The 13,084-nt window shown below is 50.1% G+C and overlaps 3 protein-coding genes across 4 annotated transcripts; 2 read left to right on the top strand and 1 right to left on the bottom strand.

Moving 5' to 3' along the window:
* Window positions 1–1,811: 1,811 nt before the first annotated feature.
* On the top strand, window positions 1,812–2,798 carry LOC148415364 (odorant receptor 131-2-like). The gene has a single exon (XM_088427751.1). It carries the CDS (start codon window positions 1,812–1,814, stop codon window positions 2,796–2,798), a length of 987 nt encoding a protein of 328 aa, XP_088283877.1.
* A 2,228-nt stretch (window positions 2,799–5,026) lies between these two features.
* On the top strand, window positions 5,027–5,950 carry LOC148415363 (odorant receptor 131-2-like). Its single transcript, XM_088427750.1, has one exon. It carries the CDS (start codon window positions 5,027–5,029, stop codon window positions 5,948–5,950), a length of 924 nt encoding a protein of 307 aa, XP_088283876.1.
* Window positions 5,951–6,723: 773 nt separating this feature from the next.
* On the bottom strand, window positions 6,724–11,180 carry LOC148415362 (diablo IAP-binding mitochondrial protein-like). Of its 2 annotated transcripts, none has more exons than XM_088426896.1 (6): window positions 10,944–11,180; window positions 9,928–10,060; window positions 9,676–9,801; window positions 8,996–9,106; window positions 8,206–8,302; window positions 6,724–8,148 (listed from the first exon to the last, which is right to left on the bottom strand). In XM_088426896.1, the coding sequence occupies exons 1-6, from the start codon at window positions 11,054–11,056 to the stop codon at window positions 7,943–7,945; spliced, it is 786 nt and encodes a 261-aa protein (XP_088283022.1). In that variant the 5' UTR covers window positions 11,057–11,180; the 3' UTR covers window positions 6,724–7,942. The 2 variants fall into 2 exon arrangements, with proteins under 2 accessions (XP_088283022.1, XP_088283023.1); XM_088426897.1 differs by having other exon boundaries at window positions 9,928–10,057; window positions 10,944–11,172.
* Between the last annotated feature and the right edge of the window lie 1,904 nt (window positions 11,181–13,084).

Here is a 13,084-nt window from a genome sequence, read left to right as displayed (position 1 = left end):
TAATGCAGTCCAAAGTAGCTCTTTGATGTCTTTTTTTTTCGTCCTGATGTACGTTAAGGAGCACAGTGGAAATAAGCGCCCGGGTTTGATCGTTTTGAATTCCCCGCTCATGCGCGACTGAGTGACGGGAACTTTTCATGCGCTATCGCCCAAGAAAAAAATCAATCATATCTTCCTGTCTGTGTATTTCTTCTCTATGTCGGCTCATACGATAAAAAAGAATGCCTCCGTTGTCGTGTGCGTAGCTAGTTAACACTGAAATTGTGACAACTGCGCCAAATGCTGCATATTAAATAAATATGGACACTAAATATTATGGACTAAAAAGCATAGTTTCAAAGTGTAATCGTCATTTTCAGCGTGTTCTTGTTTTGTTATTCTGAGCGTCAATAGCTCTATTGTCCTTTGTTGTGTGTCGTTGCAAAATAAAAAGACGCTTTGTTACTCAAGCTGACAGCTTTTCATTTTTTATTTTCATATGACTTGATGATGACACGATTCAACTGACGGGGAAAGGAGTTCAGCATAAAGACGACTTGTGCACAACACCGCACATTCCTGCAAACGTGGAGATGCTGGGATTAAAACATGTTTAGTCCTCACTTTATTATTATCATGACTTGAAAAAATAGCAGTGAATCGTGTAGTTATAATGAGAAGCAATATGAAATATATGCGATGCGATTTCACAAATTCAGGTTGATTTCTTCGAAAACGAAAATTGAGCTGTTCTACACTTAAGTGCCTTTCCATTTTTTGATATAGATGACATGGAATAGCTCAAAACTGTAGCAAGTTACACCAGTTTGTCTTTAAGTTGAATTGTCTACTTTTGAGAAAAAACAAGTTTAAAAAAACAAGGGGCGGAGCGGCACGGGGCGGCACGGCACGGCACGGCGGTAAAGTGGACGTCTCCCAGCTGAGAGGCTGCGGGTTCAATCCGCCGACCAGCAAGACCATGTCCAAGTGTCCTCGAGCAAGAGGCCGAATCCCCAGTTGCTCCTGACGCCGCGTCATCAGTAGCTAAAAGACGAGTCAGTGGAAAGCGCTTCGACTGCCCGAGGTAGCAAAGCGCTCGAGAATTCAAAGTCCATTTACCATTCAAGTCCATTTAGAGTTTTGGCACGTTCATCTTTCAACAGCGCCCATATTCACTGATCACTTATTTTCATACATTTTCATTCATTAGAACAATTGCGACCTTGAACAAACCCTGACATTTCTCTTGACACTCGCAAATTCGTGAGGAACCGAAATGATGACTCTTGGCGCGCAACCCCAGTGAGTGGTGAGAATGATATCGTGTAGTTTTCAATGTTCAACCTTAAGTAACATGTTGCGTTTTTTGTTTTTTTCCAAATCGAGGTACCGTCAAAACAAGGGTCATCGTCCGGACCATACGGGTATGTCCCAAACCGCCGTCCTGGAGGGCCGGTATCCCGCACGTTTTCAACGCTTGTCTCTTCACCGCACCCGATTCAAATGATTAGCTCATCAACAAGCTCTGCGGGAGCTCGAAAATGACCCTAACGGTTATGGGCAAAATTTGGCCCTGGTTTTTCGGTCGCTTTGGAAAGGAGCCCTTGATTGTTAGAGGACGGCCGTTGACTCGGATCTTACTTGGACGCGCCCCACCTCTGAAACGATAGCAACGCCCCCGGGTGACCGCGGCGGCTGTGCCGCTCGCTCATTGGCGATGACGCGGCGGGAGGAGCGCTTCTAATTCGGTTGACCTCCGCGCCAAGAGCGGAACGCGGAGCAGCCTGTCACCACTCTGCTGGGACATTCTCAAATGGGCCCGGCTTCGACGGATGGCCGGCAATAACTCGGCGCCGGCGGGCGGCCAGGCTCACGACGGCTTGGGCACCGCCTCGCTCACCCAAGTTTTGATCGTCATCTTCCTCGGCGTCAACCTCTTCCAGCTGTGCACCTTCTTCTCCAAGGAGCGCTTCACCTCGTCCATGCGCTACATCCTGTTCGCCAACATGCTGCTCAACGACTCCTGGTTCCTGGTCTTGAGCGACGCGCTGGTCATCCTCAACCTGCTGGGCGTGGCCACGCGCCCGTGGCTGTGCCTGCCCGTCTACTTCGTGCTGGCCGTCTCCATGCTGGCCACGGCGTGCACCCTGACCGCCATGACCCTGGAACGCTACGTGGCCGTGTGCGTGCCCCTGCGGCACGCCCAGCTCTGCTCCGGCCGGCGGGCCCTGCAAAGCGTGGCGCTCATCGGAGGTCTCAGCTGCGTACCCTGCGCCCTCTTCTACCTGGGCATCTTCGCCTCGGTGCCCGGCGACTACTACGCCCGAGACTCCATGTGTACGGTGGCCAACCTGGAGGCGTACCCGTGGCACAACTACCTGAGGTCGGCCGTGGACATGGCCTACTTCCTGGCCATGGGCGCCGTCATCGGCTTCTGCTACGCGCGCATCCTGAGCGTGGCCAAGGCGGCGGCGGCGCGGGATCGGGAGGCCTTCCGCAAATGTCTGGGCACGGTGACCCTCCACGCCTTCCAGCTGCTCCTCTGCCTCCTGCAACTGCTGATCCCCCTGGTGGAGAAGGCCCTGGCGCGGCTGGATTATGACTCCTTTGAAAAAGTGCGCGTCTTCAAATATTTTGCCTTGATTCTCGCCCCGCGCTGCCTGAGCCCGCTGGTCTACGGCCTCCGGGACGAGATGTTCTTCAAGGCGCTCAGGTCCAACGCCCTCTGCGCTTTGTTGAGGCATAGGGAGAAAAGGCAAATCCCTCACTCTTCGCGGCGTTCGGCATACGGTCGCGGTCCGAGCGCGGTGGTCGGTTAGAAAGCGTTCCTGCGTTGAACGTGCGCTGTTTGTTTTCGCCTGAGGTGTCTTATTCAAGTCTTATTTCCCCCCCTTGTCAACTCGAGGTCCCTCAACAGACTCGGGCCCGCGTAGATTCAAATACTTGCTGGGTAACTGCAGTTTTTATGCCGGGGAAGATGTCATCTAAGAAACATCTGCTTCCCGAATCCCTTTGAAATTAGCCATTCATTTTCGGCTACAGGACACAAATGTAGAAATGCATTCCTCTTACCGGTTATATTTTCTAATCATGCGGCCTAATGTAGCCCTTTGATGTTTTTTTAAATGTATTTTTTCCTCCTGTACGTTGGAGCGCAGCGGAAATAAGCGCCTTGTTTTTAATTCCCCGTCGATGCTGGACTGAGTGACGGCAACCGTTGAGCCAACGCCCCCAAATGCGATCCCTGTGTATTTTTACTCTAGAATATCAATGTTGCTTCATAGAATATGAGGATGGAATAGAATAGAATGCCTTTATGATCATTGCATTGCCGGTATGCAAAGAAATTGGGATTGGTGCATTTTAAATACATATGACCGAAAAATGGAGTTACAGTAATATAGTATAAGAAGTGTAGTTTCACAGAGTGCAAATGTTATTTTCATTGTGTTCTTGTTTTGTCATTTCGAGTGTTAATAGCTCTGTTGTCATGTTGTTGTTTGCCGTAACAAAAATAAAAAGACGCTTTGTGACCACACCAAACACGCACATGTTATGAGTAAAACAATATTTTGCCATCTTTTTTTTTTGTTATGACAGATTGAAAAATATCAATGCGATTAGTGTATTGGGATATATGTAATTGGAAGCAATACAAAACATATTGTCGGGTTCCTGGAATAGCGCCTGTCACGGTTGAGCTGTCCGGAGCTCAGGTGTTCATGTGCGCACTCGCCGTCTTCTCTGCATGCCGCATGCGGTCTTTCCCCAGTTAACCCCCCGGGCTTCCTCTATGTTCCATAATCGCACCGAGCTTAGCCTCAATTTAGCGTTGCTTGCGCAGTGTGCATAATTGCTTATTTTGAATAAGAGTCATCTTTATTGGCCAGGTATGTTCATGACAAATTATAATAATAATAATACAGTACAATACAATAGAGGCGGAAAAGAGTGCCTCACAGGGCCAACAAACTATCGGGCGCTATGTTCACGCCAACTTGCCTGGTACCATCCGAAAGATTAGATCCTATTCTTCAAACATATGTTCAGTTGAGTGATAAAACTATGGTGGTTGGATTCACTACTTGCCAATAATAGCTCGAACACGGCTGACTTCACTGGAGGTTTATTTGTAGTCGCTCCCTTTTTTAGTCCCGGTTTCATAAACCAAAATGCACACTGTACCTTTTTGATTTGAATAGTTCCTGACAGCGTGTCGCGGCATAAGAGTTGAACAAGTACTGTCCGTCAAATCAAATTCAAAGATCGGTCAGAAACGAATGACAGATATTTGTCAATTTATTTAAATTATTTAACGTTAAAATTCAAATAGCTATCGAAACCGGCGGTGTCAAACCTAAGGCCCGCGGGCCAGTTCTGGCCCGCAAACGAGTTTATTCCGGCCGGCGAGATGATTTTGTAAAGCAGAAAAATGAGATGAATTTTTTGAAATACATGAAAAACCTGAATTTTATTTTTAATTCATCACAATGTTACTGTTTTATGATTAAAAGTGATCGTTTGGACAGTATTAAAAAAGGATAATACATTTGAAGTTGTTATTTGAAAGTTCTAGAAATATTTTACTGATTGATTTTACTGGTCTGGCCCACTTGGACTTGATTTTCCTCCATGCAGCCCACAAGCTTAAACCAGTTTGACACCCCTGCGTAAGCCACGGGTCTCAAACTTGAGGCCCGGGGGCCTGATGCGGCCCGCCACATCATTTTACGTTTATTTGGAACGGATCTGACTAAAATACCAATTTGTTGTCTTTAACTTTTAAAAATGGGGGGGGGGGACTATCCCCAAACTCTCTTTTGAATCATTTTTGCCAGCCACTGATTTCAAAACTGGCCGCTTGCATACCACCGGGCTTGAAAACCGCTCTTCATCATACGGCGAGCAAACACGCTTACGTGACGTAACCGCGGCGCTCGCTCATTGGCGACGACGAGTCAGCGGGCGTGCTTCAAACGGGGCGGCTCTGCCTATGAAACGGCGTCCCAGTACGAGGAGCCCGCCCAGAGGCCTTCGGGGTTGACGGATGGCGGCCGGCAGTAACGACTCGTCGGCGGAGGACGGCCGGCTCCAGAGCGGCTTGAGCGTTCACGTGCTCATCCAAGTTTTGATCGGCGTCTTCCTCGGCGTCAACGTCCTTCAGCTGGCCACCTTCTTCTCCAAGGAGCTCTTCACCTCGTCCATGCGCTACATCCTGTTCGCCAACATGCTGCTCAGCGACTCCTGGTTCCTGGTCTTAAGCGACGCCTTGCTCCTCTTGTACCAGTTCGGCGTGGCCATGAACCTGTGGCTGTGCGTCCTGCTCAACTTTTTCCTGGTGGTCTCCATCATGGCCACGCCGTGCACCCTGACCGCCATGGCCCTGGAACGCTACGTGGCCGTGTGCGTGCCCCTGCGGCACGCCCAGCTGTGCTCCGGCCGGCGGGCCCTGCGAATCCTGGCGCTGGTCGGGGCTCTCAGCTGCGTACCCTGCGCCGTCTTCTACCTGGCCGTCTTCTCGACGGCGGACGCGGACTACTTCCGGCGGGACCTGAAATGCTCCGTGACCAACCTGGAAGCCTACCTGTGGCATAACTCGGTCAGGTCGGCCGTCTACGCGCTCTATTTCCTGGCCATGTGCGGCATCCTGGTCTTCTGCTACGTGCGCATCATGAGGGCGGCCAAGGCGGCCAAGGCCAGGGAGCGAGAGTCGTCCTCCAAGGGTCTGAGCACGGTGAGCCTTCACGCCTTCCAGCTGCTCCTCTGCCTCATGCAGCTGCTGATCCCCCCGGCGGAGAAGGCCCTGGCGCGGCTGGACTACACCCTGTTTCGGAACGTCCGCCTCTGCAACTTCGTCCTCTTCATCCTGGCCCCGCGCTGTCTGAGCCCCCTGATCTACGGCCTGAGGGACGGCGTGTTCCTCGCCGCCCTCAAGCGCTACCTCTTCCGCCCCTGCTCTGGGAAACCTTGAGGGGCTCGCTTGTCTTCCCGCCGGGCCAAACGGCGAAGGGCCAAAGCCTTTGAAGCGTGCGGTATAAGACGCCTTGTCGCTCCCAAACAAGAGTTTTTTCACGCTCGGAGAAGGGGCCGTCGGAGCCGGTGTTCGGCTCTTCAAACAAAAGCCTCGACCATCTTTTCCGCCTGTTTGTTTTGCTTCTCCTTTTCGCGCGCGCCCTGTCATTTGAATTGAAAGTCGGCCTTTCCGGTTGGGATCCACTCTGTTCAACAGTTTTGACTCCATTGACATTTTCGCCCTTTTAAAAGGGTAAACGCCTTTGTGGTTTGTTTTTTTTTGCTTTGCTTTGCTGCTTCTGCATACGAGGAGCAGCTTTGGACAAAGTCTGTCAAGAACGGTCGCTTCTGTGCGCTCAGGATTGACGTAGTTCCTTAGATGTTTTTTTTTTTTTCTCTATCCCTCTCTTTTTCTCCCCTCCGAGCTGGCCTTTGCTTGTAGAATTGCTTGACGTTTGCCAACTCCCGAAAGGTCGAAACGACGACCACCAATTGCCGGTGTTACTGTTCAATGTAAGTTCATCACGTTTTGTCCAAATGTTCATTCAAATACAAAGTCCTGTGTATTCCTGTCATTTTAAATATTCAAAGGCAGCGTAACATGTGTATTCATTTGAATTTGTTGAATGCTTTGTGTGAAATAAAGACCTTTTACGAGGTCGATACCTCACCTGACTGGACAATTGTATTTCTTACAGAAGACGTGCGAATCAAAAACACCTTATTGACATGTTCAGGGTTTTATGGATTTATTTTTCTTTTTTTTTCTTGGACGGTGCCTCAAGTGCAGTTCCGAAAATTTTGAGATACTTTGCAAGCATATCAGGTCGAAAACATGTTCGTTTCTCATTTGACACTGCGGTGCGGTCCAAGAACGATAAATATATTGTGCTTTTTGCCGATCATTTTCCTGAAATCATGCGTGAGAAAAACAGCGGTGTAAACGGGGGACCGGCAGTAAGAAGCAATATGTGATATACCGCGTACGCGGCCGCCCCCTCGGGTCCCCTCCGTGCACAATAGGAAACGGGTGGCTGCAGATTGTTTTCATCGTATTCCTCGCAACGGAAATGAGCAGAAGTAGGAAGTGCTGCTCTGCAAACCGGGCGGTCAAATCAAATAAATAGCCTTAAATAATCAGCAATTACATACTGTACGTCGACTGACAGATTTCCCGCATCGCGAGCGCTCAGCGAACGCCTGATGAGCCGCCAACCCGAGGCGACCCCCGCCCTCTTGCTCGTCCCGTTACGCCCATCGCCGTGAGTAAGAATACGATCGATATCGAAACGTTAAGCGAAACTCTGCTAATGCGGCCGACGGATCCATCTTCCTCGAACGGCTTGCGTCTTATACTCGGGGAATGACGGCAATCTTTACATCGGGAGAGCAATCTCCAAGTGTATCGTTTTCATTTTGACTCGTCGCGTCACTCCTGAGAACCTGTATACAACTTCCAAAGAATAAACATTTAGCGAAGGAGCCTCTGAATGGCAAATAAGCGATTAGTTGCTTCACGTTCCAATCAATGTGCTCTCATTTTGAAAAACGCACCGCGCGAGATTCAGAGATAGCTGCCGAAACACCGTTGTTAATATTCTCCGTTTGAAAATCGAAATGAAACGTCTCAACTCCCATGGACATAGTTCTTTCGTCTGCCGTGCGACACTTTGGCTGAAGCTCCTCAACTCACGACGTTTCCTGGACCCCGAAGTTAGACGAAGCCTCTTTGGAACAGGATCTCCAGGCGTTGGATCCCAGACGCCGCAGTATCGATTGAATACGTATCCGGAAACGTACGTCCTTAATGTACGTAAGTACCAGTTTGTTATTCTTTTTTTCATTTAAAAACGCTCATTTGAAATTTGAAGTTACAGTATGTATATTTTCCCGCAAATATTTGCACTGTAATGCAAAGCGATCATTGGGATGGAATTGGCACGGCTTGTCTTCAGTCTTCTCTCAGGTAAGCCTCGTGTATCTCCAGCTCGTCGGCGTCCTCCAGCGAGGCGGCGTACTCGGCCAGCCTGTGGATCTCGTCCGCTTTGGTCCGGGCCAGCTTCTGGTCGGCCGCCGCCGCCGCCCGCCGGGCCCGCTCGGCGTGCGCCCGCGCCAGACGGACGTTGCTGGTCAAGGTGACGGACGCCTGCTCCGAACCTGGGGAGCGCGCGAGAGGTCAATATGACCGCGTGACCTACGTCCGGCCGGACTCACCTGACGCGTACGCCGCCTGCGCCGCCATTTGGCACAGGTCGACGGCCTTGCTCCAGGTGCTCTCGAAGCGCTGACATTGGTCCAGATGCTCGCCCACCTGTCACACACGCCAATCGAAGGTCACGCCGGGCCTCGGAGGTCCCCGACCGCCCGTCCGCGGGCCCCAAATATCGAACTTGCCCCGGCCCGAAAGAGTGTTTGTGTTGTTTTGCCTCGGGCGAGTCATCGATCTCATTTCAGCTCATTCCAAGATGTACTAGGGTAGGCTGATTCGAGCACGTGACGCCGCCGGCTCACGACGACATTAACTGAACAAAGCGCCAGTTTCTGTCTTTGCAGCCGCTTGAGAGCTCCGTGTTCTCGTAACTTGCAACGCAGGTATTATGCAGCAATTTCAAGTAAGGATCGGAAATCAATCTTTCATATGTTAGCGCCCGTGTTTCCATAGCACCCGATATTCTGTCGTCCTTGAAAGATGAGTGGAAATGCACTTGAGTTTCCTTTTCCGATAACGCTCGCCACTAAAAGAAGTGCATTTCTGTTTTGCATATATTTCGCAAAGTTCAGCTCATTATATTTGACAACATCATCTCTCGGGCCGGATCAAACCGCCTTCCGGGCGGGCCTTATGTCCGACACCTCTGCGTTAGAAAAAAGTGAGGCGCAAACACAGATTTGAACCTAGAACCGCCAGGCGTACGTGCTAATCGCTAGTCGGCGGCCGCGCCCCTGACTTTTAATCGTGCACTTGAGATTTGATCGCGGTGAGTTAAGGAAGAGTTGCAGCGACCTGCGCCTTCTGCTCGAAGACGGCCCGGTGGAGCGAGTCTTCCTCGGCCGGGCTCAGCTTTCCCAGCGACATCAGGAAACGTCTTTGCAGCGCCACGCGAGTGTGCACGGCCTGCAAAACAAAACAACGCACTTGACAAAAGCTGGCGGTTTGCTCCTGAATGATGCAGCGGAGGTCCCCGGCCGCCGCGCCGGTCTGCGTGGATCGATTGGGACCGGGACGTTTTGGAGCTGGTTTAGTTTATCCTTTAACCGTTCCTTCGTTCGTTCGCGCTTTGGTTGCGGCTCCGGCATAGTTTTTTAGCGCCGCCTCTGGACGCTGTCGATATTGCATTTTGTAGTGAGGAGGGACCGTGCGGCTTCAGTTGCGAGCAGTCGCCCCCTAATTCCCCCCAAATATCAAACCCTGAGTAAGTTTTTTTCCGTAAAATTGGATAAAACATCAAATAAACATAAACAATAAATACAGTACTTAATACATGTGAATAAATAAAGAAGAATAAAGTAATAATAATAATATAAAAAATAAAACTATCCGAATTCACACTCGAAAAAAATACCAACGTGTTCTTTTACGGTTAGATTTTTGATGATGACGCAACTTTCCTTGCGCTTTTGGGCCTGGCTCATTCTGCATCGGGGGCTGTCCCTAACGCTTCTCCGGAGAGGGAGGGGCCTCACCTTTGCGTAGCCGTGGAGGGCGTCGACCAGGGCGAAAGTGCTCTGCGACAGGAGGGTGCCGGCGCCGTCGGCCACCAGCGACGTGGCCCTCCCGATCAGGGCCTCGTGAGTCAGCTGCTCCGCTTGCTGCCGCCAAAAAAAACAAGCGTCGTGATTAGCCGTCGTCATTCCCTCGCTCTTTTCTCATTCATGGATATTTGTCGGATTTGAGTCAAAAGCGCACCCGCAGTTGGTGCTGGTTGCGCCACCTACCTGCAGGGATGAGGCGGCGCTCAGTTGGCTGTGGTTTCGGGGCGCCGCGATTGCGTGCGCGCGCGCTTCCCGCTGCAGCCACTTGCGCTTGGCCGCCTCTCTGCTGCTGATCGCCGCGCTCGCAGCAACGCTGCTGGGAGGAGAGGATGGGAGAGGCGAGGAGAGGAGGGGAGGGGAGGGGAGGGGAGGGGAGGGGAGAGGAGAGGAGAGGAGAGGAGAGGAGAGGAGAGGAGAGGAGAGGAGAGGAGAGGAGAGGAGAGGAGAGGAGAGGAGAGGAATGTCGCGTCTTTTTTAATGAACTCATTTCACCCCTGGAGCAAATTTTGGTGCAGGTACATGTCAAATTGAGCCCATGTCGGGCTCATTTACTGCCATTCAAAATTGGCAATATTGTCCATATTGAAAACTAAAATGGATCTTTGCTGAGCATCTCAGCCTGACTCCCATAATGCAAATTTCTCACTGTGCGTCATGGGACTTGTATTTCACAAAAGGCTTGGATCCAAGAACTAAGTGCTGCAGTAAAGCCTTTATTTTTGCATATTTTTATTTTTATATTATATATATTGTATATTATTTTATTTTTATTGATGCCTTTTATTTCATGCAACGCATAACATTGGGTCTGCATATAAAATCTACAATACATACCAAAACACATTTTCTTTTTTTTCTTCAGCACTTAACCATGCAGTACTTTATTACAGTTTCAAGAAAAATAGCCTTAGTTGCCATATTTTGACGCCTGTGTCTTGGAGCACCATATGGTGTAGAAAGCACTGACTAATCCACTCCTGTTAACATTTTTTTCAGAACTGAGCTGCAGTATCACCAAAATAAAGCCGTTGTTTAATAAGCGAATCAGATGACAGTTTTCAAGTAAAAGTCAAATAGCACACCGTATTATTCTTATTATTTATTACATATGTATTTTAGTAAAGTCACTTTGGTTTCCTTTTCCTTTTTTTCCCATTGGTATGTAAAAGAGCTGCATTGTTTTTGTCAAGCCAAAGTACCTGAGCAGTCGTCTGCCGGCCGCTTCCGTCCTGGCGGGAAGATGCGCGGGCGAGCCCGAAAGCGGTCCGCCGGCCCGGACGGCACACGTTGAACACAAACGTACGGCTTGCATTTTGCTCCGATGACCAGCGAAGGCTCTTTTCTGCGCTTGTTTTCCAGCTCGTAGTTTGCTCCCGGAACGTGGCCGGCGGGCATTTATGCTTCAGCCGCCCTGCGTCACATTGCGTAAGAAAAGCCATCGATCTGTTGACTCTGCCTGCTGATGTGCTCGTTTCGCCTTATCTCGCAAGAAAAAAAAAGTGCTCGTTTCGCGTTATCTCACAAGAGAGAGAGAGAGAGCGAGAGAGAGAGAGAGGAAAAAAGGCCATCAGGTCTACCTGCGTGCATCTCGCAGAATCCAAACGAATCGGCGCTACGTGCACGCAGCGCGTCACGTAACCATCTGGTGGATCTTTGGCCGCGGTTAAGCAGCATGTTCGCCTTCTTGTTCACCTGTGGCGCTTCGTGGTTTGCGTGCGCGCGGCACTCAGAAGGCCTCGAAAAGGCCGCGGCGATAACAAAAAGGATGGTGTCAGAAGTGGGGTCACGCAAGGCGTCACCGGCCGTTACCGCAGTCACGTAAAAATTGCTACCAGAGGTGGCATCCAAGGATGCAACAGCCCCACAAAATTCCAAAAACACAACTCTTGCCCTTCTCCAATGGTTATGAGAAGTAACCAAACGCATATCCGCCGCAGTCGGGATCAGAAGTGGGATCCGAGGCGTCCTTAGCTGTTATTGAAATCATGTATAACACCAAATCGAAAGCAGGAACCGGGGAATGGCAGTCGCACAAAACAGCAAGCGCTTGTTCAAGTATAGAGCTTGCTTTGCTGTCACAATTGGTATCAGAAGTGGCATCCAAGGATGCAACAGCCCCGCAGAATTCCCAAAACACAACCCTTGCCATTTCCCCGTGGTTATTCAAAGTAGCATAAGGGCATTGCTGCCACAATTGGAATCAGAAGTGAGAACCAAGGCGTTCCCAGCTGTTATCGCGGTCTCGTATGACAAATTGCCACAAAATTGGCATTCCCGGTGGTTATTAGAAGCAATAAAAAAGCCTGTGTTGGAATCAGAAACGGGATCCGAGGACCGAACGGCCGCACGAAACCCAGCCTGACGATCGTTGTATTCAATAGCGATGTCGGCATGAGAAGTGGGATCCGATGACTGAACACGTCAACGGCAGTCTTTGCTGGTTCCGAGGGGTTTAGTACGGCCGTGTCAAACGACTCGCCGCAAAGCCCGGTGTCAGAAGTGCCGTCCGAAGATTGAGCAGACATCAAAACCAAAAGACCTGAGCGGCGTTTCCCGCCGGATGACCTCGTCATCTAGATTCTCGCACATTTTGTCGCAACAGGGGGTGTCAGAAGTGGGAGCCAACAATGAAAGGACAAAAAGACAACGCTTGGTGTTTTGTACCATAATGTACAAGAGCCTCCCCAACAACTGGCACTAGAAGTTGGCTCACAAAAAAAAAGAAAAAAGAAAACAACCCTCGCTACTTTCCAGTATTGCTTGAAGTATTACAGGATAGTTAAGAGGCATTCAAATGCAACGGGACGTGAGAAAATGGCCGGCGAGGGCACATTTGATCCTCGGGGGCCACGGTGGAATTTGGCGGCCGAGTGGGAAAGACTGCGCCATCCGCCGCGTGTTTGCTCCCGCAGTTTGTTTTGGACGCGGCCCGCAATCGTGACGCAGAACTTGCGTAAATAAAAGAGGTCGGCCACACCCCTTACCGCCCTCCCCACACCTACCCCCAGGATGGACCCCCCCCATCCCACCCTTTTCCTCCCCCCAACGTGTTTGGCAAACACGGGTTGAACTTGAAGTTACTCAATGACGGCCGTAAGCCGTGACGTTAATGATCAGCTTGTCTGATAATTAGCAAGTGAAGCGGGCCCTCGTCAGACCTTGGACAACAAACAACGCAAATCAAATGCTCGTACGCACTTTAACATCCAAGCAAGATTTTTTTTTTAAAGTTCCCAGTACAAACACTGCACCCCCTCCCAAAAAAAAAACCCAACAAAAAAAAAACAACTCAGACATCTTTGGGTGTCCAAAGTGGGAGGTTGTTAAAATGACCATACCT

This window comes from Hippichthys cyanospilos, chromosome 11 (assembly GCF_059441005.1).
Source record: "Hippichthys cyanospilos isolate Australia breed blue-spotted pipefish chromosome 11, RoL_Hcya_1.0, whole genome shotgun sequence".
Classification (NCBI taxonomy): domain Eukaryota; kingdom Metazoa; phylum Chordata; class Actinopteri; order Syngnathiformes; family Syngnathidae; genus Hippichthys; species Hippichthys cyanospilos.
This window is presented reverse-complemented; position numbering and strand designations above follow the sequence as displayed.